Here is a 27,042-nt window from a genome sequence, read left to right as displayed (position 1 = left end):
GTGTGCCAACTCACCTGACCTGTGCACATTCTACAGATTGGAAGCTGATAAATTCCACTGATCTGTCTATGCTCAGCTCCACCGCCACTGAAAATACCACTGCACAACACTCACAGCACTGCAAATTATTTACTATTCCCCAGAACTTTTCATGAGCCCCAAGAATGGTTTCTCCATCAACTCTGCCCATTTTCATTTGGTAAGCAGTGACATTTCCCCTGCTTTACAACTGACTCTAAAAATAGCCTCTTTCATAACTTCCCGAACTTTATCAGAAATGTGTTTTATGCAGCAGCGCAAGCACTGGGAACAAACTGGGGTTATGAATAACTGTGAAGAACCAACAGAGGATCACAGTAAATTAGGCATCGAAAGAACCATCTCACCCCTCTTCAGGAGGGGACTATGCTTTGAACAGATTTCAAAATACCACAAATTGGAAACCAACACATCATCTTTAAAAGCACATTTTTCAAGAAAGCAATTTAAAACACTATTCATAGCTTTGTTGTTTGGGTTTTCTTTGCTTATAGTTTATTGAATGGAATGAAATGAAATGAAACAAAACATAGACAAACACAAAAAATAAGATCTGCGTTCCTCGTCTCTCATCTGTAAGGCAGTCCTTTAGAACGAACAGCACGGAGCTCCTCCAAGTACAAAGGCCAGGAGAGACCACAGTGCCACAATACCAGAGACTCTAAAGGGCAAAAACAGTAAAATGGTGTTAGGCTACTTACATTTAGGGCTTAATTTTGTTCTTATTAAGCACTGAGATTCTTTTCCAAGCTATGTCAGGTCAGAAATTCACCCTTCATGAGTACTGCCGCCACTGGCCTCACGAGAGGGGTGCACTTTGAATCTGGAATTCTCTCCTACTACCGAGCTTTCAACTCTGCTGTAGGAAAAAAAAACCCCCACAAAACCAACAAAACACACACATCCATCCCACACCTGGGAGACTCTGCCTCGCCGTCCTCAACCTTGTTAGAGCTAGCACTACAGCTCATTAAGACAACCCTCTGTCTGGTATGATAGGACATACAGGGGTTTGTGCTATCCATGGGGTAACGTTCCCCGGTTAATCAGGATCAAGATTGAAGTCTAGCTGCCCAGGGCTGACCGCTCACAAGCGGCCACCGGCAAGTAAACCTGCTTCTGCACGGCTTGTTCTCCTGAAGGGCTGGCAGAAGGACATCGCAAAAGAGGGTCAGAGCGCTGCCGTGTCAGGGCCAGGTGCCCCGAGAGGAATGCCTTCCCCCTCCCCGTGGTTTCCCCAACTCACTGCAGCAGGCAGTTCACGCGCGGAGAGTGCCTCCAGTGGCGATAGACGGAAACACGCAGATGAGGGTGATGCTTATAGTCTCGCAGAACAAGCCTGACGCTGTAAGGAAAGCAGATGTCATGAGCCGTGGTTTGCAGGCTGCTAACAGCATCCCACAGCTCAGGAGAAGAATCTCTTGATCTAAGAGCTGTCACGGCAGAGGGAGGTGAGGAGGTAAAGACTTGCGTCAAAGAGGATCAAGGGACAGAAAATTAAGACTTTCTGGTCACTTACTGCTTAAATTTATTGGAGAGCAGAATGAACTGGTTCTTTGAAAGCCGTCTGACATCAAAGCGACAAAGAGCTTTAAACTCTTGGTAAATCTGCCTTTCATTCATCCCTGGCCAGTCTCGGACATGGACAATCAAGACAGGGGGATGTTGGCAGGGAGCATCTTCCCCAGAAAAATTCTGGAAAATGTGTAATACTGAGACATATCTGAGTTCAGAAATACTACAGAAGCACTACTAATATAATCAGAATATATCCAAAATGTGACATATAAATAAGACAGGTTGTATAACACAACTGTTCGTGTGAAATTATTTTTATTTTGTCCCAAGACTCTTCTAAACATGAGTCATAAAAGCAAATTGTCACCATTACCATGGAGAAACCACCAGAGAAACAGAGGCTCTCTTACAGAGCAGAGAGAATTAGGGCGATATAAACTGACTAATGTAATCTTACAGGAAACAATATTAATACATTTCACAAAGCAGAAATTCAACTCATTTGCTATTTTGAAAGGTCAATTGTGTCATTTGTATGACGACAACTTTTGCCAAGGTAGGGCCAGGCACTGGTGGATTTTTCTCCTCTAATGAAGCCATCAAGTAGGCTACTGACTTACCCACCCCACAAACTGGTCACAGACCTGCAATTCATACGCACAATGCTTGAAACACCACCTCGGATGAAATTCACTTTGTTCAGATACTCGGCTAACACTGTAAGATACTGGGAGAAAGAAGGATCAGCCTCCACTGCATCACTACATCAGAAAACAAAATGGAACAAAGTTTTGTTTCTCCAGCACTGCACTGCTGCACAGTGTCTCTGGAGCACAGAGCTCCTGAAGAAGCGCTTTGACTAGTGACAAAATAAGTATTTGAGATCTTGGTATCTTCTACAGAAGTCAAAAAGCTGCAAGCAAAGGGAAAGGATTTGAACAGTTGCCTCTTTGGAAATTAACTGAAGGCACTGAATCACACAAATTTCAAAAATGGAAACTAATGGAAAATTATTTGACCCTTACCCAAGTGAACTGAACTTGAGAGAGCTTGTTTAAGGATAAAGGAGTCACAATGCCATTTCCCAACCTCTGAGCCATCGCATGGCCTCTGATTTCATTTTTTAAATGTCAACTTTGACATAAAGCTACTACTTTCGGACTTATAAAATAAAAATTTAATTAGAACAGTGACATTTCCAGTAACACTTTCTCTTATCCGAAAGGAAGGCCAGCCTGCAAAACAAGAAGTCAGCCAGAGCGAACTGACGATTGTTTTCCACAGGATCCATCCATGTAATACAATTTTCAGTGAACATTTAAACATCACTTACTCTGTGGATCTGCACAGTAGCAAATGAGCTGACTTCAGAAGAACTAGGAGGAGGAATAATGAGGTGGCATTAGAACAAAGCTAAAGAAACATAACTAAACAAATGGAAAGCAAAAACTCACTGAAGTGCGGCTAAGTTACTAAAAGCAATAGACTGTATATAAACAAATATTTCTTGGCATCAAATAGAGCTACAGAGCAGGAAAGGAATTGCCAAGTCCCAACACAAACTCTGAAGAAGTGTTTACGAAGCACTTTACCTGAACCACAGAGAAATGCATCATAGCCTGCCTCATGAGGAGACGACTTCTCAGCTGTAAGTGTCCAACAAAATCAAAAAGGAGTAAACAACTTTAGCATGCTGCAGAATCCTAACATTCATAAGATTCACTGTTCTGTATTGGGTTCCTCCCTCAGCCCAGCTCTGCTTCCTTCCTCACCCTGAAACCTTTACACCCCATAGAAAATCTATGCTTCTACCATGAATTTTAAAACACCACCAACAAAAAGATAGCAGTTACACAAATGGCTGAAAAGCTTAGTGAGACACACATCAAAAAAATTAAACTTTTACGAAGATTTAAACCAAGTTGTGTCGTATACATTACAGATGGTATGGGAACCATTACAAAACACAGGAGGCCCTGCGCTGCAGGACCCCATGCTGCCAGGAGAAACCAGGAAACATCTGCCTCGCAGCCAGTATCACACCATGCGCTGAACACAACCTCCTGCACACGCAGCACCAATAACCCTGCACGCCAGCCACTGAGCTCCTACTACCTTCTGGGACCTCCCTGCCATTAGCTCCCACTATTTTCCATTCTAGGACCACTGCTGCCCACCTCCCCTTGCCCCTTCCAAGGGCTACCAACTCTCCACAGCCCCAAGTCAGGCTCAGTTGAGCCCAACTTGGTGTAATGCCTTTTGTACTAGCAGCATGATGCAAACCTGTGACCAGGGACATGCAGAACACATGACATTTCAGAAGCTCAGGCATTGGGCCTGGACAAAAATGTGTATTGGCAGCTCTGCACAAACTCAGCAGACCCACTGGCACTTACTCACGCTTTGCACATAGACATCCACAAAGTAAAACGAAACCCTTTCAGCTACCTGACGTTGAAAATTTGCTTAAGAACATACCATATCTTGAGCAGTCACTTGCAAGGGCTATCACCGGGCACGCTGCATCTTCGGGATTTAGGTTGCTGCTGAAGACAAGAGAATGTGTAAGATTTTTGTCTTTCTTCAGTATGTGAGAGACAAATTATTGTTCACTAGTGACCTGTGGCTTCATTCAGAAAAAGCTACTGAAGATTTTAAAAGGAACTTTGGTAGTATTTGATGAAAAGGCTAAGATACTTCGCTGAAGAATATCTACCAGTTTTCTTCCTGAAAACTAACTCATAAATACTTCCTCAGTCTCTTCCCCCAATCAAACCTTCTAAGCAGCAAATCTGCTCTAAGTGCATACAAAAAAAGAAAAGGAAAAAAAAAAAACCAACCTAGAAATAAATGGAAAACTCCAAGGAAAGGGGTTGACTAGATGGTTCTATTTGAATGGGGACACTCTGGGGGACAGATTAATAAACAGATACCCATGAAATGACTGAAATAAAAGAAAGAACAAGCAAGCATAAAAACTTTGGGAATCTGCAGTCTGAGATTGAAAAAAACCAAAACAAACAGAAAAATAATCCCAAACAAACAAAACCAGAATCCCAGTACTGTTTTTATAAGCACTAATTTTGCATTTCCTTCTTGGTAGTAGAGGGTGAGGGGAAAACAGGCAAAATTTTACTTTTCTGAACAAAATTGCCATGAAAACAATTTAGCCACAACAGAAGTGTAAAAAAAAAAACCAACCCAAAAAACTCTTCTACCACATCATGGCTAAGCTCACGAGATATGATATCTACTCACGTGCGCCATCTGAACAAAGTATTTAGTTACAGCTTTGGGCTTGGTGCAGCTCTTTCTTGGGAGCTGGCTTTGAAATTACTTCAGAGAACTGAAACTCACTCATTTCTAAACATGACATAAGCAACATACAATTCAAGTTGTATATAAGGTTGTCTGCAAGCCAAACTTGTGACCAATGAAGTAATGGTGGTACAATATGAGAAGTGACTTAGAACAAATAATCTACTCCACAGTTACTCTGTAAGAAAGATAAGCAAGTCTTTTGCTCTTAAATTTAGGAAGACAAGAAACCAGCTGAAAAGCATTTGGGAGGAAGGGAAGTATGAACACATGAAATGACTGACTTTGAATACCTTTCCCAAGAAAAAGGGATTGCTGAAGGCTTTATCGCCCACCACTTACCTGCACAAAACCGCATACACCTCTAAAAGATTAGATACTCGAGGAAATGGACATTTCTATAAAAGAAGAACGTGTTAGGAAACCAAGACAGACCTCGTGGTAAGTGAGCTCATTTACTGGTACTAATGATTCATTAAATAAGGTCGAAAATCAGAATGTCTCAGGGCAACAGTGACAATCAGTCACAGTTCTGTAACCACAGGGCACTGAAGAAAGATACCCTCTCTTTTGGGTGAAAGACTTTTGTAACTCCAAACAAAAAGACGTTGGCATCTCACCTTCCAGATGGATTTTGTTACAGTCTTGGTGTCTATGAGGACAGGAAACAGGTTGTGAATGTTCCTTTTAAACTCCTCATAGCTTTCTGAAAGCAAAACATGTGGAGACAGACATTGTAAAACTGAGAAAAAGCCAACGGTATTTCAAATGAGTAAGAGAGATGAAGTCAGAGGAATGATGCACCACTTCAGCAGTTAGAGCTCAGAAGAGGCAACTAGCACTGCTGCTTGCCAAGCACTGGGGGTGGCTGGGGTGGGAAATGACCGCTGTGCTTACTGTCCCATCCCCACTGCAAAGGCAGCAGCCCAGGGACAGCGGCTATATACAGCATTACCTGGAAGGGGCTTGTAGAACTTGTCGTGAAGATGCATAAGGTCCATAAGCATGTTGTGTCCCACCAGGGGCTACGGGAAGAATATAAACGTAACAGCCCATTGGAGCAGATTTTTGAAGAGAGCTCAGAGATAACCAATATTAGGCATGCTCAACAGCTGTAATCCTTTCCTCTGGTGGACTGCATCCACACACACTCACACAAAAGTCATTCAGGCTGCAAAGCTCACAGGAGTACTACTGCTTTCAGGAAATCAGACTTGTGGACTCTCAGAAGAGGTTATTTTTTCAGCAGCATTCTAGTTTGAGTGGACCTAAGGAGCTAGGTGGATTCTCAGCTCAGCTGAACACTGGCAAAGACTTCCAGTGATCAGATTTATAGGCTTACTCACAAGGGGAGGAACAGCCTTTCCCTGCACATCACCCATAGTCTTCCGAAGCTGAAATTCATTCAATAATCTGCATACAGAACATAAAAATTTCCACGCATAATCAGACCAATGGTCCACATGGTCCACTAAACTGGTCTGTCACATGCTGAAAAGCATAACTTGCCCAAAAGGCAAGAATCGGCTCAGCTTTCTTAGATGGTGACTCATGCTGTGTGACACAAGGATTTTCAACACTGTGGACTCCTGCATTTTCTCAAGTGACATAAGAAACACATTGCAGAACGTGTCCTGGTTCCTTCTTCCCGGGCTGCACTAGGATTGCAGGACTAATAGAAAAGTAACACAAAGAAATCTAGTGTTTGCATTCATAATTTTGAGCATGCTTTGGGAGTGGGACCTGGTCAGTAAGAAGATGTAATGTTTAACACTCATTTTTTCTAACCATGACTGCAATCGAAGAATTAATCTCAGCTTTACTGACAACTAAACAGGATGATCACACTGAATGAGCTGAGTCATTTAATACAAATTACTACTTTATCAGCCCTCTACATCCAGTGCAGCAAATCAAAGAGATGAAAAATGAGTAGAGATGAGGCATTTTACCTTCTTGGCTTTAACAAGTGTCTGGAAGAGGTTGGTGAAGCCCCGGGCAGACAGGAGAATGAGCTCCTTCTGGAAGTAGTCATAAGGAGAGTTCTCCAGAAGCTGACGATGCTGTGGACTCACTTTTTTCACCATTACCTGAAAAGAGCAGTCATTGGGTATCTCAGCCTCCCATGATAGTTGTATGTAAGTTGCTTACTGGGATTCAGTAATGCTGAGGACAAGTTCAGCTTCTAGGCTATGAAGGATGGAGAAATAGCACATCCCCTGGCACCTCAGGACTGTCTCACTTCTCTTCCATATGGAGATCAGCGTGCCCGTAACAAAGGAGACCTGCTCTAAGGGTGTCTTATTAATGCTTCTCTTGTTAAGAGGATGGTTCCTGCCACAGTTGTTTGGGGTTTTTTGAGCACAAACATAATTCAATTTAACTTGACACCAATATAGTAAGTTCACGGCACCAAAAACCAGAACCAAACAGCAATCACACAAACTGAGTCCCTGAAGGCTATGCTTCAGGTGAGAAGGCTGGGTAAATCTGTCACTCTGTTGACACTGCTTATCAGACCAAAATAGTACTAATGCAAAAAAAAAAAAAAAAAAAGAGACTTCTGTAGTCTATTTCTAAGCAACTGACTGGTATCATACTCATGTTTTGGGAAGCACACAGCCATAGGTTTAATTCAGAAAATACTGCACCAAATGTAAAATAGCAATAGCAAATAGCAAAACAGCAAGTCATTGTGGCGGTTTTGGCTGGGATAGAGCTAATTTTCTCCATAGTAGCTACCATGGGGCTATGTTTTAGATTTGTGCTAGAAATAGCGTTGATAACACAGGGATGTTTTTGTTACTGCTGAGCAGTGCTTACACAGAGCCAAGGCCTTTGCTGCTTCTCACACCACCCCACCAGCGAGGAGGCTGAGCGTGCACAAGAAGTTAGGAGGGGACACAGCCAGGACAGCTGACCCAGGCTGCTCAAAGAGATATTCCATACCACATAACATCATGCTCCATATATAACTGGGGGCTGACCGGGGGACAGGATCATGGCTCGAGAACTAGCTGAGCATCAGCTTCAGGTGGTGAGAAATTGTGCTGTGCATCACTTGTATATATAATCTTTTATCATTATTATCTTCCTTTTCTGTCCTATTAAACTGTCTTTATCTCAACCCATGAGTTTTACTTTTTCTTTTTTTTTCCTTTTCAATTCTCTCCCCCATCCCACTGTGGGGGTGGAGTGAGCCAACAGCTGCGAGGTTGTTTTAGCTGCTGGCCAGGTTAAACCACAACAGTCATATACAGACAGAATAAAAGTCTTCAAAGCAACTACATGGCAAAAGTCAGCAAAGGAAAAATCACAAAAAAACCCCTGTACATTCTTGTGGAGAAATCTAATAAAGTCTGGAGATACAGAAAGGGTCCCTCCAAAAGTGCCCCAAGGACACGCATTTCCAGCTCAAGGTATTTTGTGGTTACAGGACAAACAGAAACCAAAGTTACTCAGTTTTCTGAATCCCTTTTCTTGGGATCTCACAATCAACACTTCCCAGAATGTTCCTTTGTCATTGTCTTCTCTTCCTCCTAGACCCTAACATTAAAAGTACAAGCAACATTTCAGAGTCCCTGCAAGAACACCAGTTTTATCTGTCTAGATAGAAACTCTCTTTTCAAAAGGTCCACATTTCCATCCCACCTTCTTGTCTCCAAGAGGCTGTGTCCAAACATTTTGGAGAGCCTGTCTCAGAACCAGCTGAACATCAAACATCTGGTAGCCTGAGACAAAACAAAACAAAAATAAGAGAGTAGTAAAAACTTCAGAGGTGCAGACAAGCCTATTTACAAAAACACATTTTTCTAGACAGAAGGACCGACCAGATGTTTCTCCCCTCATGTACAGAAAATACTCCTGACTGTATGATCTTGGTACATTACCATATGCAATGACAGAAAACAAACAAAAACAACAAAACACCACCACCACAACAAAAAAAAAGTCATAGTGAGAATTTCAGGCAAATAAGCTTTTGTCAGAACACAGAGGAAAGGAAAAGACTAACTGAAGAGGGAGGAATGCTACTACTCTGAAAAAGACTGTGGTTTTGTAAGGTTTCAGAGCAACACAATCAGAAGCCAAGCACAGATGAGAGATAGCAATGCATTTTCCCCCACAGCTGATAAGGAACTAACTCAGCCCTCTTCTGAACAGCATGCGAAGACACCTTAATGAGTCCTATTGCTTACTTAAATAAATGTCTCTCTTGTCACAGGTGCTCACAGTTGCCAGACCCTATTAACATAGCAATATCATATCTACTACAGCTGACGTAGCAGATAGAAAACACAGCATGCTCCCCACCCCCTGTATTTCGCACTTAGCAAAAAAAGCATCAACAGACAAAGCTTTAAATACTTTGTCCTTCCTAACCTTTTCTGTATTTTATTCCCTGATCTAAAGGATTAAGATTTGGTTTCTGTGATCAAACATACAAACTACTCTCTGCTACAATTCCCTGTCCCTCAACTCCTCCAAAACAGCACAGAAATTCCTCAGCTCTGCTGCAGGGCACCCAAAAGCTAACACAGGTGGTAAGCGGCCTGTTTATCCCCACTGGCATATATATGTGTCTCCATGAGGCTCCTTGTTGCTCCACATACAGAAGGAACAAACTCTGAAAGGAGATCCACCTTTCTCAGGAAGAAAATAAAAAACAGATCACCCAGGATTTAAACAAGTCAAAAGTTGTCCTGGTCCAGAGCAACTACAAATTCTCCAGCTGCTGCTCTGAAGCAGCACAAAATGGAAGTCAGTTACCACAAAGTATGTTCCAAGCACCTAGACATCCACTTCCCCTACAGAAAGACCCACCACCCCTACAAAGCAGAAAAGCAGAATCCAGAGATGAATGCCTGACAAGAACTGAGACACAGACAGGGGCAAAGGGCTGTAAAGGCAGGATGGGAACAGATGCTTTCACTTTCATCAGAGTAGTTTAACAAAACAGGCAGCAAAGGAGAGTAGCAGCCCCAGAGGTCCAGGAGAAGTGATGAAGCCATGCAGAGCCCACAGGTCCCTACGGGAGGCATCCTGTTCCATACCACTCAGATCCTGCAGAATCATAGTCTCCTCTTCCTCTGCTGCAGCTATCCAACAGGTCACTTCATCAATAGCCTTCTTCAGCACATCCCTGTCCGGGGCACTAAAGGAGGATCAGGGGAAAGATGCAGAGTGTGAGAAAAAGCTCTTTGCAGATGGAGCCTCATGCCTTGCTATGAAAATGCAAAAGCATCACTGCCTGACGTTCACGCAACTCTCTGGATTGTAACCTGTGATCTGTGTTCCTTCAGACAGATCACAGCATGCTGGAACAGCTGGCAACGAGACATTCACACCAATAGCTTTAATATTTCTACAAAATGGGATCTGAGTGAAGGTGAACTGTCAATAAAGTCAGTACTGAGGATCCACCTCTCTGAACAGTGCTCACCTGCTGACTTTCCAGCTACCCGCTAAGAGATGCTGGCTAAGGATCTTCTCCTGTACCTCATTCATGTACGGGATTCCATCTTTGAGGAACTGAGCGAGGGAAAAAAAATACCAGGTGGGTTACTCTCCCCTGGACTTTCTTGCAGCAAATTAGAGAACAGCAGGTTAGCTAGGTCCAAACCCAGCATATACTTGGAAGATGCTGGTGTTCCTCATTCTCAGAATATCCTCTTCAAAAATACAGACTGTAGGTAATCCAAGATGCATTCTTACATAAAGGAAGACATGTTTATGTATGGAGAAAAGAAAAGGGGTTTTGTCAACTGTAGTAATTTTTTTTGCTCTGCTTTTACCTTTCCTTTAATGAGATACTGCAAGTGTCAAGATATCACAATGCTTCCTGCCCAAAATTGCTAAACAGTGATCTCATGTGATGACATAGTCTGAATTTTATGGGAAATATGGCAATACATAAGATGCAGGTAGACTGAGACTTGTCCACATTCATGGCTAGCAAAGACTCCCACCAGGGTCTGTTTAGTAACTCATCAGCTCACCAGAGATAGGTTGTGGTTTTTTTTTTTTTCTTTTCAGGTGGGGATATCTGTCTTAGGCTGACAAAGATGTGGTTATTGCCTCTACGGCAGTTCAGAAAAACCAGCACTCACCCTCCCTGTTGATAATGAACCACATGATGTGTTCATACTTTAGCAAGATGCTATTTACCCCAGAAATGTAGCATTTAGGAATATTAATCCTAATTTCTCCTGTAATTGCACAGACTTCATCTATGCCAGATTTCTGGCAGAGAGATTACATACCTTATTATAGTCAAAGCCATAATGAGACAGGAACTGAATGCTAGATGCAGAGAGGGTGAATTCCACATCCGAAACTCCCAATGTTGATGGAAAGAGAAAAAAGTTGTATGAATGCACCACATACCTACAACAAAAAGAAAAATCTCTCTAGAAGATAACTACAAGAAGTAACTCCTCCCAGGAAGATTCTGCATAAAATCTCAACTGCACCATCTTCATTATAACAGAAAACTGCTTTTTTACTTACTTGTTAGAATTTTCATTTAAGAATATTGCCAGCCCTGCAAGAGAGAGAAACTTGCATTGAAATGGCAATGTTTAGCTGGATGTCTACAGACACTGTGAAAATGAGATAAGGTATGGGCGGATCCCCTGACAGAGGACATGTTTTCCATTCACTAATGGCACAGTGCAAATCTTAACAGGAACTGCTGGACCACTCCCCAGCTCCCTGAGAGCTGAACAGGAGCAAGCTTTTAGTGCTAAGTGGGAAAAGGAGTCGAGCCTGATTAAACAGCAAATCGAGCAATCAGTGAGAAAAGGTGAGTTGGTGATAAAAATCTCCAACTATGCATACACAGGTCTGTGGGTCCAACTACACTGCAAAAGCATTTGGAAGGAGCTAGGCACCACAGAGGACCGAAACATGCTTTTTACTACTTTTTTTTCTATTAATCCCTCAAAAGCACATTAAGATCTTACATAGCCTAAAGCTTTGAACAATATTTTAAACAGTTTTGGAGCTGGTTTCTTGACCTCTAACTGGTTCTTAACTGTCGATAGCCATCTACCACAGGCCCTTTCTTGTGCTGATCTTTTAATTATTTTAGGGATATCAGAAATACTACCCTTCATTTTTCTCTGATAGTCCCCTTACTCATACACTATATCAAATGACACAGCCTTGAATAGGAGCTGCTGTCACCTACTTCTTACTTGCATCCTCTATTTTAGAAGCCCTGTATTTGTACCTGCAATCTTTAAATATGAACAACTTCAGACCAGCAAAAAGGATAGGTCCCATCTGGCTTTATGTTATTTAAAATATTAAAAAGTTGATGGTATTAAACATCAGAGGGGTAACAAAAAAAAAATCCAACAACCAACCTACCACAGCAGACAAACGACTCTGTAACAAGTGAATTAAGACCAGAGCTACCTGCAGGGCCAGCTGGCAAAAGGCCAGTTACCACTAAGGCTTGGGGAGATTATTTTCTGCGTCAGACCAGCACTTACCAAGCTGCGTAACAGTGAAGCACTGAACACTCTGCCTGGCCTTCAGGTACCGCTCCGCAGGGGAATCAAACAGGCTATGAACAAAAACAGAGTGGGGGGAATGGGAAACAGGAAGGTTTGCAACGCACCAGCTGTTCTCACAGAGCTAGAGCAGCAAGTCTCCCTCACATTTCAAGTCCAACAGCTTTACCTGGGCTCGTTATTTTGTGGGAAAATTGAATGTAAGCCGGTAAACTCCATATCAAGGGCTGTTGAGGTGGAAAAGAACACAAAAAAAATCTGAAATATGAAACACACATTTCCCTTCACCGTAACCTCTGTGCCAAGGGCACGGTCAGCAAGCTCAAGAGAAAAGACAACCGACCGCTGTGGCAGTCAAGCCTCCAGCTCCCTCACCCCTGGGGCAGGACGAGGAAGGGAAACACACCCGCACCCCGAGCGGGACCTGCCTCACCCTGTGGCGTACGTCTCCCCATAACGAACACCCTGACCCCAACGCAGCGGGCCGAGGCCAGCACCGCACGGAGCGCTCGTTTTCCAACCTCTGCTGCCTGTTTTAAACCCAGCGTCTCTCCGTTCTTTGTTCTAGTACACACCACCGCCATTATCTGCTAAAATACACCTCAATGCCCTCGGGGCAAGGGCCCGCCGCCCCCCCGCCCCGCGGCTCACCCAGGAAGGCGGCGCGGTGGATGCGGGCCCGCAGGCGCGGCAGGCACCGCTCGAAGCCCGCCGCCCCCACCTCCATCGCGGGCCGCCGCACTACCCCCTGCCCAGCGCGCCTGCGTGCCCCGCACTGCTCCAGCAGGGGCGGCTCTTCCCCCGGCTTTAAAGAAAAAAAGACAGAACCCATGGAAACCCGGGCTGGCGGTGAGGGGGTCAGGCAGCGCCCAAGGACGCAGAGGTTTCCACTCGCACTCTACAAGGCTGAGAAACGTGTCCCGGGAGCCCGGAGGCGTTTGGGAGCTCTGCCCGCCGGTCGGGCTGACAGGCTGCCACCATGGCTATGTGGGCGAGCAGCAGGCAGGCACAGGAGGGAAAGGGGCCTCTTGCTCCCTACAGCTGGCACTCGTGCACCTGCGAGGTCCAAGAAATTGGAATCTAAGGGTTGCAAGAAAGCTGCAAAGAGTTAGGGGAATTTAATCTTTTTACCAGGTTTAGCACATAACTGTATTACAGTTCTGAACGTTCACATAAGTTACTGCATTTTGCTAAAGTTGACTTGCTACATACACAGATCAAGCATTTCAAAAATTTCAGGTTAGAACAAACACAGAATCAAATACAAAAAAATTAAATATACTTTAAAATTATTGAATTCTGAAGTAAATTCTGTTAGTCTGTCAGGTTGAACTACAACAGTTTATTCTAGCGTTAAAAGAATCAAAAATGGGACACACTTCCACGCATTTAAAAACATTTTATTGTAAGATGCCAGGTTTCCAACTTTTCCTTCCCTGTGCCTGTACACAGGCCTGAAGAAGCGATTGTTCCTTGGAAAGTTTTCCCAATGGTCTCCATTTTACCGATAGATTCTTCGTGGCTCACGTAGAACAACACCACCCTCCTCCACAGCTTTCTCAAATTCCTGAATCTTGTTTAAAAGAGAGAGACACACACAAGTAAGTACAAAGAAAAGCCATCAGCACCAAACTATCAGTGGGGACATGCTACGTGGAGGGGCAGAGGTTAACAGCCTCACTGAAACGTAACACCAGGAATTGCAGCTTGTCGAAATTACCATTTTGAGCACTGCAAGAACGGATTGTCAAGTCACATGAGAAAACTAATGGTTAAGAGAATAAAATTAATGCTTAAAAAGGAGAAAAAGGCCAAACGAGTGTCAGGAGATGGGTACTTGCCGAGTCACAACGACGTTCCCAGGGGATAACAGCTTTAAAGTTCACAAAGTTGATTCCTGCTTCCAAACAGCGCTGTGCCATTACGCGGCCAAGGTTTTTGCATGCCGTTACTCCCTTGGGACTGTACAGGTGTCTCTTTATGGCCCACTCTCGGGTAGAGGCAGATACCACAACATCCCCATTACAGCGCTCAACGAAGGCTTCTACGTAATGCTGTGTCCGCTCAAGCCGTAACCTGAGTGAAGGAAAGAAATAACAAGGAATGTGATGTCTTTTCCAGATCTAAAGAGAGAATACATTCAAATGCTTAAATGCATAAGTGACTCACTTTAAATAAAACTGAACATACTAGAGCTATTAGTACAATAATGATTTCTTAATATTGCTTTTATTACCTAGGTTTTTGCTTACTTTACTAGAACATAAAACAGGACTCATTTTACCAATTCAACAGAGTGAAAGAGCAACTTTTCACCAGTTAGGTAGGTCACAGTCCTATGCTGCCTCACGCCAGCACTCGCTCCAGACCAAGCAGCGTACACCTGCACAGCGTGGTATGGGTGCTTATGAGCTAGATCAGGGGAACTGCTCCAGCAGAAACGTAACCTTAGGTTTGCTACGCAGACTCTTAAAGGCTTCTGCTTACGCAGCAGGTAGCAACTTGTCCGCATCGGCAAGTGGTCAAGCACTACTTTGTAAGCCGTAAGACATAACCACAGAGTAGTAGGAGCAACTATCTTCTACTGCACTCAGAAAGTATCAAATTCCCAGGTATGAACAAACTGGATGTGGTTCTCCCCTCAAGAACAAGATAATGATTTTGAATCCCCAGCTTAAAAAGAACTTATTTTCCAGAAGAAAAGAAACCAGCATTTTCTTAAAAAAAAAAAAACAAAAACCAACAAAAAAAAACAACCCAAAAAACCAACCAAACCCAAACAAACAAACCAAAAACCCCAACAAAACAAAGAAAAAAGCAAAAGCAAAAAACCAAAGCCAACAGACTATTATGGTGCCTCAAATAAATTAACGATGCACGGTCAGCACAAGACTAAGAGAATCCTAAGTTAAACAGTAGTTGCTTAAGCAATATTACTGCTACCTTAACAATAGCTCTTCAATGCTTATGCTAACTTTCATGTGATGCTAGCCTACTGCTCTCTGACCACAGAAGATACCTGTTTATTAACAACTAAGGGAGCAACTGATTCAACAACCCAAAAAGTGCATTTTGTAGAAATTCCACCTGGTGGGTTTGGGGTTTCTTTATTTGTTTTGGAGTCTTCATTTCTGCTGGTGACTTTCCGACTCACCTATGCCAGAATTCACGCTTTGGCCATGTTGTCTTCCAGCCGCGCTCCTTCCTAGCCAGGGCCAACTGCTCCAAGTTCCGAGGATTCCTGTTAGTGAAGTCTGGGGCAACAACCTCATTTTCGCTTGTGTCCACTTCAGTCTCAGTTTTGAGATTGGCTGTCGTTGATGCAAAACGAAGACCTTGAGGGAAAGCAGGAAATAAAACCTCCCAGAGTTAGAAAAATGAAGATATGAATGAATACAATACACATTGTGCAGCTTGCAAAAATTAGCAGGGCAAAATTAGCTTTTTCTGTTTTTAACTACTTAATAGATGGATTACCAGAGCTCAACCTGTTTCTCCAATTTATGAGGTGAACTGTAAGCTAAAAATGAAAAGTATATTAAGTTTTAACAGTGGTTCAAAACCCATGAATAAAATACAAATTCATGCATGACAAGAAGATCCCTAGGATCGAGCCTTTACAAAACACTGAAAGTGAACTTCACAAAGCTAGCAGTGCTACCAAAACCCAAGGTAAGAATCCTCGATCCTGTCAGGCTATTCATTACTAATTAAGCTAACAAACACGAATTTGGAGTTAGACTTGCAAGGTCACTCTGCTACACAACTTTTCGGTCCAGCGCGAACCTCTCATCAGCGACAGACGGGCAGGGCCTCCCCTTTGTCAGACCGCTCGCCCCGGCCGGAGACGCAGCAGCAGCGCCCCCACCCCACAGCAGCCCGAACGGCCGTTACAAGCGGGAGCCCGGCACAGACCGGGGCCTGCGCACGGCAGAACAGTCCCTCCAAGACACCCGGCCGCTGGATCACCCCGGGAGCTGGCCCCCGCCGGCAGCACAGGGGACGCTGAGCCCTGGGGCCGGGAATGGCCGGCATGGCGAGCCATAAAGGGGCTGAGCTTACCCACTCCAGGTGCCTCGAGCCTGCCGGCCGCCAGCAGCAAGCAGCTACGGCTGCTTAGCGCCATAGGAAGCCAGCGGCCGCCACGGCCTCGGGCGGCAGTCACCTCTTCTCCGTTCAGGGACACCTGGACGCCGCCATTTTGGCGAGGCCAGCACCTCCCCCCGGAAGCCGGCCTCGAGAGGACTTCCGTCCGCAGTTGATGATCTCACGCGGAAGTACCGACTTCCTTCCTTCCCCATGCAGCTGCAGGCAGGAGACGGCTCCCGTCCCGCTGGCTATGGTACGCCCCCGGTGCAAGCTCCCTGGGGAAGTAGATGGTTCTGTCAGTCTGTAACCACTTTCCCGAGTCCGAGAACCTCTTTGCTTTTTCCCCTTACAAAAATGGCGTGAGGAGATGCGGATCAGCAGAGACCGGGGCTGCGTTTCCTGGAACGGGCTGAGCCCAGGAAGCGGACACGTGCCTATGGCAAGGCGGGGAGGTGGGCTCCCGTCCTCTTCCAGCTCCTGTCAAAGCCACGGGATAGAGACCAGAGCCGCTGCAGAAACTGCCTCCGTTATTAAAAGCAAAATTGCTTCTTTTGCGCTGCAGACTGCGGATCTGCCACCACTGAATCGGGCACGAGCGGCACCAGGAGGCGTGCGATGCGGCGCAGCCGCCCCTCCCGCTGCCTGGTCGTTCTGGGGGTTTTTTGAGCCCCTATAAACCCCACACCGTGCACATCCCAGCCCAGCGAGCCCTCCCCGAGGAGAGGCCGCCTCAGCCGGGAGGAGCGGGAGCACCCCCTTACCCACGCCCGGCCGCGCCCCTGAGAGGCGAGGGAGCGAGCGCGCCTGCGCGCGAGCGCACGCCACCTTCTAGAACCTCCTAGAAGTCCGCCTGCCCCTCCCTCGGCCCGGCGGCTTTGTTCAACCGCGCGCACCAATCGCGGCTTGAGGCTGGGCCGTACCGTGCCTCTGGATTGGGCAGGCAGGGTGTGGTCCCGCCCCTCGCGCGCGCGGGGCTGTCCCCTGTCCTTCCAGCCGGGGGGGGGGGTGCGCCCAGCATTCCTTGCGGCCCTCTGGCCATTCCGCGGCTCCGCGCGTGCCTTGCCTCTCCGTCTCGTGCCGCGGCCGGGCGGGAAGATGGCGGCGATGGAGGGGCCCCTGGCTGTCTTCGGCGAGCGGACCAGCGGCGACACGATCCGCACGCAAAACGGTAACGTCCGCGCGCTGGCCGCAGCGGCTCGATGAGCGGTGGGGGGGGAGGGGTAGAAAGGAGGCGACATGGTGCGGCCGTTACCGCCGCCATGTGCTTACCCGCGTCTGCCCCCACCCGGGAAGGGCCTCGCCCTGCCGCCAGCTTCCCTCAGTCCCGGGCCGCTAGGAGCCGTTGGGAGGGTCGGTGCCGCTGGGAGGGAGGGCGGGTGGCACTATACCTTTTCCACAGTCTCTGTGAGGAGACGGGAGGCTGGCGCCGCTCCCAGGCGCCTCGGTGGCGAAGTGATCCCGCGTCCCTCTTCCTGCCTTAGTAGGAGCACACACCGGGAGGGGGCGGCTGCTGGCTGGAGATGGGCTCGGTTCCGCCTCGAGCTCGTAGGGCGTTAGCCGGCAAGGCCTGTAGACTGGCTGAGGGGCTTCGGTGAGGAAGGGGCGGCTGGGGAAGCTTACTGCCCCCCAGCACAGGGAAATTACCAGCGTCGGAAAGTGGGGACCGGCCTCAAGATGAGTGTCTTTAACTGTAGTTCTCAAAAACGTTTCACATGTCTCAGGATTTTCTCCCAAGTCTTGGGAAAAGGTTGCAAACTCTGAGGCTGTTCTCAGTTTCTGAGTAGGGAAAAGACAAAGGAAGAAGCTGGAGACCTGCTTCCTGATGATCGTGAGAGTCATGCACTTCTGGTGATACTATAGGCAGGACAGTTAGAATGAGAATTATCTTAATCTATGACTGAGATACTTGATAATGGCGGCTTTGACGATACAATGGTTATTTCTTTCAGAAAAAATACTCCTCCAAAACAAACAAAAAATAGTCATATTGTTTGAAGTTCAAAGTGAAGGTCTGCATGTTCCCATTATACTACCACTTTTTCAGTTTCCAGATTAAGTGGCTATGCTTGTGGGATAGAGAAAAACTTGCCACGGTCTGAAGGAAAAGGTTGATTGTATCTTTTTCCTATATGAAGTTGGCAGAACATCTTTGAACAAGTCACTTACGTTAGAGGATTCATGTTATGTTAGTAGTGACTAAAACGTCAGTTTTGACTTTCTTGACTTAGTTACAGAATAAGTGTTTTTTGTTTCAGTCACACACCTAAGCAGGGCAAAAAGATGTGTTACTAATTGATATCTGGTGATACCATTGTTCTGTACCTGGCTAGAACTGAGGGGTAAATGAGAGTGAGTTTCACAGTATGACTTGCTGCTGCCAAAAGAAACGGTGCTACTAACCTCTGCTAAGCTACCTCTGCTCTTCTGACCTCAGTAGTGTCCTCCACCTTACCAAGCCAGCAGAAAGAGATTCTTTTTCTGATCGGTTAGTTTTGCCAGATTGGTTAGCTGAACCAGCTTGGAGGGAAGAGTGGGGTTTGGCACAGACTGTATTTTTTAGTAGCAGCAAGCCATTACTAGCTTAGCTAGGCTGAAACCTAGTCCTAAATTAGGTCACTTTATCTCAAGTTTCTGAATTGCAGGTTCTTGGCACATTTTCTTCTTGTAAATCTGAATCACCCTGAAATTGGAAAGATAAAACCTTTCTTCTTTTGTTTATTCAGTTACTGCTGCATCTGCTATTGCCAACATTGTGAAGAGTTCTCTTGGGCCGGTTGGTCTGGATAAGATGTTGGTGGATGATATTGGGGTAAGTAAACTTTGTTTAGGAAGTGTCAGGAGATGTATTCCTGTGTAAAAGTGCTTCTACTTAAAGTGCTCCATTGGTCTAATATGCACATACCTGTTTTCTTTCCATGGGTCTGAGAGGGGCTAGAAGGAGAACTGTGGTAAAATTGAGCATCAGGTAGTGTATGCTACATCATTTTAGTTTAATCTAGTACTGCGGTTTATGTGGCACAGTTGTCTCCTTTCTACGTGTAAGTTCTTGACACCACTTACAAGTATTTGTTAAATTCACAGGAATGAATATTGCCAGTAAAGTTAGGCCTTGTGATGGTGTTGACTTGTATATCCTGGTCTCTGCATTAGGAAAAATAACAAAAGATAATTCAACTAATCCCATAAGAATTATAAAGCCATATTTCATATTTTTAAAATATTTCAAGCAAATTAAGAACGTTTGTCATTTTACAGGGTGCTGTAATAAAATACTGCATTAGAGGGTAGTCACTGCACTACTGCTAATCCAGTATGTGCTAAACGTTTGATGGGTTTCTGGAACGTAAAGACTTTTCTGATAAAAAGAAAGTGTGGATTCTGCACTGGAAACATTTCTGTTGTTAGAATAGGACTCCTGGTTAAAAAGAAGCAGTAAATGTTTAGTATAATTAGTTATTTTATGGGCATGCACAAGGACTAACTAATTTATATTTGCATAAACGTGAAACACAACAGTAAAAACATAATAGAAATGTACCTCATATTAACATTTGATTTCTGAAAATTAGGATGTGACCATTACTAATGATGGTGCAACCATTCTGAAACTGTTAGAAGTGGAACACCCTGCTGCAAAAGTTCTTTGTGAGCTGGCAGACTTGCAAGACAAGGAAGTTGGCGATGGGACAACCTCAGTGGTATGTAGAAAGTTTTACAGGCAGATGCACCAAAAGTCAGTGTTCTGTTATCACACTGCGATTTTTGATTTATCCATTATGGATCTTGATGCAATGTGGATCAGCTATACAGAATGAAAAACCTTACGGTTGACTGAATATAAACATTTTTTTAAAGTAGGTTACAGAATAAAGAAATTAGCCTTGTGGGTTTTTTTAGAGATGTTAGTTTATATACGCAGCCGGTGCTCTGGAATGGAATTTGCTTACTGCAGTTTCATTACTTATGTTTTTCCTTTCTTGAAGGCTGAGGATTCTGAATTAAGGTTCTTAAGTTTTAACAACCATGAGAAATTAAAGTGTTAGGACTAATAAGGATGCTCAGTGTGGAAAACTTGCCCGAGTCTTGACAGCTTGGAGGGGGGCGTGAAGGGGCAGAGTTGTGGCTTTTACCAGATGTCAGAAACTATTTGTAACTCCAGGTTGCAAGTACTGGTTTACATTGAGTAGACATTGGACAACTATTTGTGATTCTACTTTCCACTTGGTGGCAATAGGTAGTTATTTTTCTTGTATGGAATATGTGTATTTAGTGTTTGTATTTCAAACAGGTAATTATTGCTGCAGAACTTCTAAAAAATGCAGATGAGCTAGTGAAACAGAAGATTCATCCTACCTCCATTATCGGTGGATACCGACTTGCTTGCAAGTAAGAAACTAATAGCAGTTGAAGTACATTGCATTTTTAAGGTACAATAACTGCATGCTTTTTGTTTATTTCTGTATTTGTGACTGCATTAATACGGACTTCTTTGTTTTAATTTATTTTTAATTTCTGTAGTCTTACATAAAAATGTCACTTTACTGTCGTAGGAGATGAATTGATCTCATTCTTGTGTTCTTTGAGACAACGTTTAGAAGGGCTGAAAACATGTAAGACTCTTGTCTTTGTGGGGGTGAAATTTTTTACCAGTGTTGGTCTTTCTTCTACAGGGAAGCAGTTCGCTACATCAATGAAAATCTTATTATTAACACAGATGAATTGGGCAGGGAGTGCCTAATTAATGCTGCTAAAACATCAATGTCCTCTAAAATTATAGGAATGTATCCTTTAACTTGATGAAGTTATTGAAGTGAGAGTGATTGGAGAGCTCGAGTAGCTAGGCTAGTTTTCTTTGCAGCAGTTTTTATGAATGCGATACAGTATTCAAGCTGTCTTTTTTCTAACGGGTGTGACATACATTTCACAGATATTATTATCTGGCATGGGGAAACATGTTCAGACTCTTTGAATGTCTTTAAACCAAGTTAGGCACACCAGAATAGCTTTAACAGTTTATTGTTTCCCTAGTGACATCTTAGTGACACTAGATAAGGAATTGTGTGAATGGAAGAATGTGTTACAGAAGTCAACTATCTGGGGAGTGAAACTAAAGGAAAGAAGATTGCATTTTACTTCATAGTCATAGAAAAACCTGCATTTTTACCTTTTGTGCTAACAAGGGAATGCAGACTGACCATAGGATGGGTATTTTTGTTATGGAACAAAAGGTGAGTAAGATGGAGGCATCACACTAGCCTGTCCTAATTTTCTTAGCAATGCTTCAGCTTTAAGAATTACTCATTCCTTTAAGGGAATGGTAAAGAAAGCTAGCTTTTCTATACCTTAATGGAGTTGCTTGGGTTTGGGTGGGTTTTTTTAAGCTGTTTTTGACTCTTAGTTTGGGTACTGTCAGTGATTATTTTGTTGTTGTTAAGCATCATACTAGTTTTCTTCTTCAGTTTTAACCTTAACAGCATTGTAGTGACGGTGATTTCTTTGCTAATATGGTGGTGGATGCTGCGCTGGCAGTTAAATACACAGACCAAAAGGGTCAGGCTCGGTATCCAATCAACTCTGTTAATGTTTTGAAGGCACATGGCCGCAGCCAAAAAGAGAGCATACTTGTGAACGGTTATGCTCTGAACTGCGTGGTGGGCTCACAGGGTAAGAACACACTATGTTTTGTAAAGCTTGTGTGTGAACTCAGTCCTCTTAGTCTTTCTGTATGGATCTTCTTAAGACTGCATTAGTTGTAAATCATTTTCAATTCCAGAACAATTAAACAAGAACACAAAAAAACTTTACCGCTTCACCAGTGGTTTCTAGGCTAGGGTCTGCCAACTAGTAGTGATCTACAAAGTGTTGGTAAGTTACTGTAGTTTCCTTAGCTCACTATCAGCATGGAAACACTGCGGTCTTCTGGAACATAAGCACCTTCCTTGTGAGAGGCAACCTCAAGTTTGGAGGGAACATGTTACATTTAGCAGAGCTGTGTTGTGATTGGGTAACCTAAAGGATGCGAGACTCATGGGTCAGCTTTTCATGGTCATTCACATTTTGCAGACGGGGTCTGTAAAAAGGTAACAGAGGTTATAGTAGAGATTTTTTTAAAAAAAAATATCTTTGAAAGTCTTTGTTAGCATTTTTCTGTACTAGAGCAGAACTGGTGGTGGTGAAGCACACTGAATAGAAATCTGAAATGTGAAAGTAGCATTAGTTTTAATCTCTGATGCTAGCTTGATCTGTTAACTCAATTTGACAAAACCCTTTTTCTTGTTGCCTCTTGTCAGGTATGACCAAGAGAATAGTTAATGCAAAGATTGCATGCCTTGACTTCAGCCTGCAGAAAGCAAAAATGAAGCTTGGTGTTCAGGTTGTTATCTCAGACCCTGAGAAGCTGGACCAGATAAGGCAGAGGTGTGTGGAAGCTTGAGTAACTGAGGCAGTGGGGTTTCACGGGCTTGTTTTGGTCTCTTCACTTGAGGTGGCTCAATGTAATTTTGGCTAAGTGCAAGAGGTAAAAATGTTTTAAATGTTTAACATTTCCTAACGATACAAATATTCATGGTAAAAGTCTTCACTTCTGGAGGCAGAACTAGTATTAAGTCAGTTTTCAAGAAATCCAGGTATGTTTGTGCATTGGTTCCTTCTCCTTGCAGAGCTCTGCATTAAGATCAGAATGTGATTGCAGACTTTTAAATACATTCTTATAACTTTTGACTTTATCTTTGCAGAGAATCAGATATTACCAAAGAAAGGATCCAGAAGATTTTGGCCACTGGTGCCAATGTTATTCTCACCACTGGAGGTATTGATGATATGTGTCTGAAATACTTTGTTGATGCTGGTGCTATGGCAGTACGAAGAGTTGTAAAAAAGGACCTTAAGCGGATTGCTAAGGCATCTGGAGGTATCTATCTGGTTTGTTTTTTCTCTTTTTTGTTTTTTTTCTTTTGTTTAGTTTTTCTTTTATTTGGTTGGTGTTTGTGGGTTTGGGTTTTTTAAAGTAAAAGTTGTTGTTAGGGTATTAGTAACTCCTTTTCAAAACATGGCTTCTTAACATGCAAGCCATGCAAGGAGAGAATGAGTAGAGGTGAGCCGCTCTTGTTAGGTATTAATTTTACTGTTGCTTTTAAGGGACCATTCTGTCAAAGTAGATGACTACCATAAGAGCTGACTGCTGAAGATTTACGGGGGGGGGGGAAGCTGCCTTGCACTGGGAAGACTGTCTTCTTGTGGAAATGGGAGTCAGAATCCGTATTTATTTAGAAGTCTTTATTAAGCACACATTCATGAGCCTCTGTTTGGAGACTTGTGTTAAGTACCTTGATTAGGTAGCTCAAGACAAATGAAGCATTCCTAAATCGTTAAATACATATTGAAAAAAATTCTGGTCCTATACAGATTTTTATCTGTCAATTCTTAAAATTTGCAAGAAAGCATTTTCATTATGATAAGCACAGGAACTTGTACTAGTTGTGGAAAAGTAAGTACTGTGAAAGTTGAGCAGAAAGAGCAGTATTGATTATAAACTGCAGAATATTGAATTGCTACCTGAGAACTAGAAGTGCTGTTGAATTTAAAGAAAATCTACTCATGCTGCTTTTATTTGTTTTTAATTTCTGTTTTTCTTCCTGTATGCCTGTTCTGGGAAGTTGGCAAAGGATGTGCTGGAATTGACCGCTAATTTCACTTGTTTGTTTGTTTGTTAAAGCAACCATATGTTCGACCCTTGCAAACCTTGAAGGTGAGGAGAGTTTTGAGGCATTAATGCTGGGACAGGCAGAAGAGGTGATTCAGGAGAGAATCTGTGATGATGAGCTGATTTTAATCAAGAAGTAAGGATCCTTTTTAAAATACTCAAGTTTGTGTACACTTTCTACTAAGTTTGAAATAAAATCCCATTTATTTACTTCCATGCTATCTCAGCCGTATGAGTAGTTACACGCATGGGAAAAAGTATGCAAGTCCACTACAAATTAGAGGTGACAGTATTTAATCTCTCCTGCTGGGGCTTGACACCTGTTTCATCAACCATAATGTATGAAACAATCAGATTGCTAGATAGACTTTACTTACAATTTGGCTTATAAACAGATTTTTTTCTAAAATATACAATAAAATATTATTAAATAGCTAGAGACATTGTGACAGCATTCGTATCACATTCCTTTACGTGGCTTTTGGCAATATAGTCATACTGGCTTCCCTTTACAGACAGTAAAGGGAAATAGGTCCCACCTGAATAAGGAGGTGCAAACTAAATCTTAGTATTTATAGTGGAAGACAGGGTTTACTTGTGCTCGTTTCATGGAATCTGTCATCTGCTTGGTAGGATGAAATGGACCACATTGTTAGGGGCGTTTTTTAGGGTTTTTTTTAATGGGCAAGAGCAGCAACAGTGATTAACTGTCCACACAGAGGATGTTTTCCTTTGAAGTTTTTAGTATGCCACTGCTATCTGGTACCTGAAGACTTGAGTATCAGTTTGTTTAACAAGAATATACCTTGGATATTAACTTTACCGCTGTTGCAATATCCCTTCTCAGTGTTCAACTTCCTGTAGTCTCATTTGCGTATGAATGAAATATTCTGACCATGGCACTTGTGTGGCAGTTATGTGACTGCCTATACTGTAATGTTGGCAGTCATTAGCTTGCTTGATGGCTTTACAAAAGAGAACTTCCATAGAATTGTAGAATGGTTTGGGTTGGAAAGGACCTCAAAGACCATCTAGTTCCAACCCCCCTGCCATGGGCAGGGACACCCTCCACTAGACCACGTTGCCCAAAGCCCCATTCAGCCTGGCTTTGAACACTGCCAGGCATGGGGCCTCCACAACCTCTCTGGGCAACCTGTTCCAGTGCCTCACCACCCTCACAGGGAAGAATTCCTTTCTAACACCTAATTTAAATCTACCCCCCAAAAAAATTCTTAATTAGATAATTGCATTTCCCCCTTATTTGATGGGAAAACATCTTGTCCGTCAAACTTTTGTCAGGTAGCTTTCTCTAAAAGATTAAACTCAAACTAGTTTCTTGCATATTGGAACTTAAATCTTGACTTACTAAGTTGCAATGTACATACCCTGCAAGGGTGCATAATAATGTTAAGATTTTCTTTGAAACAGAAAAAATTCAGCAAGAATAGTTTTAATTTATATTCTGTTCTCAGCTGACTTCTGGTTCCTTTTTTCCCTAGTACAAAGGCTCGTACTTCAGCATCAATTATCTTACGAGGAGCTAATGACTTCATGTGCGATGAAATGGAACGATCTATACACGATGCTCTCTGTGTTGTTAAAAGGGTATTGGAGTCCAAGTCTGTTGTCCCTGGTGGTGGTGCTGTAGAGGCAGCACTTTCAATATATCTTGAAAATTATGCAACCAGCATGGTAAGTCTTGCACAAAGAAGTAACAGCGCATATGTGTTAGACTTGGACAATGTGAATTTTCAAGCATTTCTTTTCTTCTACTAGAAGTCGGTTCTGTGGTTCATGAACACTACAGAGTGTAAGATGCTTCTTTAAAATGGAGGCACTCTTTCTCTGATAATTCAGACTATGTGGCTCTTCGGTCTAAAAAGAGGTTTTGAATGTGAAAACCCCTGCCTACTATTGACAGTCTTGATCATGGCTGTGTTTTTCCCTTTTTTGTTGCAGCAATTGGTTTAAAACCTTTTTCCTCTTTCTAGGGATCACGTGAACAACTTGCAATAGCAGAATTTGCAAGATCCCTCTTAATAATTCCAAATACATTGGCAGTAAATGCCGCTCAAGATGCGACAGATCTTGTTGCGAAGCTGAGAGCGTTCCACAACGAGGCTCAAGTTAACCCAGATCGCAAAAATCTGAAATGGCAAGTATCTGTCTGTGGGAAGGCTATTAAATTGAAGTGGGGGGTGACTTAGATGGAAAAACTGTTCTGCCACTTTACTGAACTGTGACCTGCCTGTAAAAAAAAAAGGGGGGGGGGGGAATGTGGGTTATCACTGAACTATTCTCCCTCTGTCCTCCAGTCCTACATATGTGTCACTGGGACCTAGTAGTAGTTAAACAGCACACTCCCAACTGTATTTCTACTTGTTATACATCTTCATCTCACAACATTTCTTCTTCTCAGGATTGGTCTTGACTTGATCAATGGAAAACCTCGTGATAACAAGCAAGCCGGTGTCTTTGAACCAACCATGGTCAAAACGAAGAGCCTAAAGTTTGCAACAGAAGCTGCAATTACTATTCTTCGAATTGATGATCTTATTAAACTGCACCCTGAAACTAAAGAAGAGAGAGGGTGCTACGAGGATGCAGTTCACTCTGGAGCACTTGAAGAATAAGTTAGATTTTATTTATGTTTGTCTATCTTACACTTCCCACTCCTGTAACTAAAATGTTAATAAAACAAGTGGTTGAATGCTGCTGCTATTTTCTTGTGAACAAATTAATTTTTGAAAGTGAGGTTGGTCTTTTGTGTTGAGAGTTTAAGCTTCTGTGTGCGTTAACAACTAGCATGCCTGCAGTAGCCACCAGCCTTGTTGTCAGGGCAATGATTGGCAGAAA

General features: G+C 43.4%; 3 protein-coding genes and 1 non-coding gene across 7 annotated transcripts; 2 read left to right on the top strand and 2 right to left on the bottom strand.

Moving 5' to 3' along the window:
• Nucleotides 1-504: 504 nt before the first annotated feature.
• Nucleotides 505-13,410, bottom strand: PNLDC1 (PARN like ribonuclease domain containing exonuclease 1). 4 transcript variants are annotated; one of them, XM_054820260.1, is made up of 19 exons: nt 13,047-13,407; nt 12,565-12,622; nt 12,375-12,448; nt 11,386-11,419; nt 11,139-11,262; nt 10,319-10,407; nt 9,930-10,030; nt 8,527-8,606; nt 6,828-6,965; nt 5,831-5,900; nt 5,496-5,581; nt 5,218-5,273; nt 4,036-4,103; nt 3,150-3,203; nt 2,891-2,933; nt 2,219-2,318; nt 1,559-1,734; nt 1,286-1,384; nt 505-700 (listed from the first exon to the last, which is right to left on the bottom strand). In XM_054820260.1, the coding sequence occupies exons 1-19, from the start codon at nt 13,225-13,227 to the stop codon at nt 628-630; spliced, it is 1,704 nt and encodes a 567-aa protein (XP_054676235.1). In that variant the 5' UTR covers nt 13,228-13,407; the 3' UTR covers nt 505-627. The 4 variants fall into 4 exon arrangements, with proteins under 4 accessions (XP_054676235.1, XP_054676236.1, XP_054676237.1 ...); XM_054820261.1 differs by having other exon boundaries at nt 4,036-4,100; XM_054820262.1 differs by lacking the exon at nt 13,047-13,407 and adding an exon at nt 12,829-13,015.
• Nucleotides 13,411-13,774: 364 nt separating this feature from the next.
• On the bottom strand, nt 13,775-17,211 carry MRPL18 (mitochondrial ribosomal protein L18). The gene is made up of 4 exons (XM_054820272.1): nt 16,458-17,211; nt 15,550-15,730; nt 14,237-14,471; nt 13,775-13,968 (listed from the first exon to the last, which is right to left on the bottom strand). The coding sequence occupies exons 1-4, from the start codon at nt 16,519-16,521 to the stop codon at nt 13,897-13,899; spliced, it is 552 nt and encodes a 183-aa protein (XP_054676247.1). The 5' UTR covers nt 16,522-17,211; the 3' UTR covers nt 13,775-13,896.
• Nucleotides 17,212-17,485: 274 nt separating this feature from the next.
• On the top strand, nt 17,486-26,907 carry TCP1 (t-complex 1). The gene is made up of 12 exons (XM_054820264.1): nt 17,486-17,652; nt 19,208-19,293; nt 20,054-20,182; nt 20,773-20,870; nt 21,155-21,265; nt 21,967-22,148; nt 22,775-22,901; nt 23,219-23,394; nt 24,199-24,322; nt 25,686-25,878; nt 26,178-26,341; nt 26,606-26,907. Exons 1-12 carry the CDS (start codon nt 17,580-17,582, stop codon nt 26,817-26,819), a joined length of 1,677 nt encoding a protein of 558 aa, XP_054676239.1. The 5' UTR covers nt 17,486-17,579; the 3' UTR covers nt 26,820-26,907.
• On the top strand, nt 18,502-18,637 carry LOC129205467 (small nucleolar RNA SNORA29). The gene has a single exon (XR_008576752.1). It is a non-coding gene; the product is annotated as a small nucleolar RNA SNORA29 (small nucleolar RNA).
• Nucleotides 26,908-27,042: the final 135 nt, after the last annotated feature.

This window comes from Grus americana, chromosome 3, assembly GCF_028858705.1.
Source record: "Grus americana isolate bGruAme1 chromosome 3, bGruAme1.mat, whole genome shotgun sequence".
NCBI lineage: Eukaryota > Metazoa > Chordata > Aves > Gruiformes > Gruidae > Grus > Grus americana.
Note: the sequence above shows the minus strand (reverse complement) of the source record. Positions and strands in the feature narration are given on the sequence as shown.

What these genes read in the sequence shown, in the direction of transcription:
- PNLDC1 (XM_054820260.1), bottom strand. Translation starts at nt 13,227, where the DNA reads ATGGGTTCTGTCTTTTTTTCTTTAAAGCCGGGGGAAGAGCCGCCCCTG. An exon ending in TAACAAAATCCATCTGGAAG is followed by an intron (nt 5,274 to 5,495) that starts GTGAGATGCCAA and finishes CTTCTTTTATAG; the next exon opens with AAATGTCCATTTCCTCGAGT. An exon ending in AAGTGACTGCTCAAGATATG is followed by an intron (nt 3,204 to 4,035) that starts GTATGTTCTTAA and finishes GGACACTTACAG; the next exon opens with CTGAGAAGTCGTCTCCTCAT.
- MRPL18 (XM_054820272.1), bottom strand. Translation starts at nt 16,521, where the DNA reads ATGGCGCTAAGCAGCCGTAGCTGCTTGCTGCTGGCGGCCGGCAGGCTC. An exon ending in GCTCGAGGCACCTGGAGTGG is followed by an intron (nt 15,731 to 16,457) that starts GTAAGCTCAGCC and finishes CTTTCCCTCAAG; the next exon opens with GTCTTCGTTTTGCATCAACG. An exon ending in AAGCGTGAATTCTGGCATAG is followed by an intron (nt 14,472 to 15,549) that starts GTGAGTCGGAAA and finishes TCCTTCACTCAG; the next exon opens with GTTACGGCTTGAGCGGACAC.
- TCP1 (XM_054820264.1), top strand. Translation starts at nt 17,580, where the DNA reads ATGGCGGCGATGGAGGGGCCCCTGGCTGTCTTCGGCGAGCGGACCAGC. An exon ending in AAAATTATGCAACCAGCATG is followed by an intron (nt 25,879 to 26,177) that starts GTAAGTCTTGCA and finishes TCCTCTTTCTAG; the next exon opens with GGATCACGTGAACAACTTGC. An exon ending in GATCGCAAAAATCTGAAATG is followed by an intron (nt 26,342 to 26,605) that starts GCAAGTATCTGT and finishes TCTTCTTCTCAG; the next exon opens with GATTGGTCTTGACTTGATCA.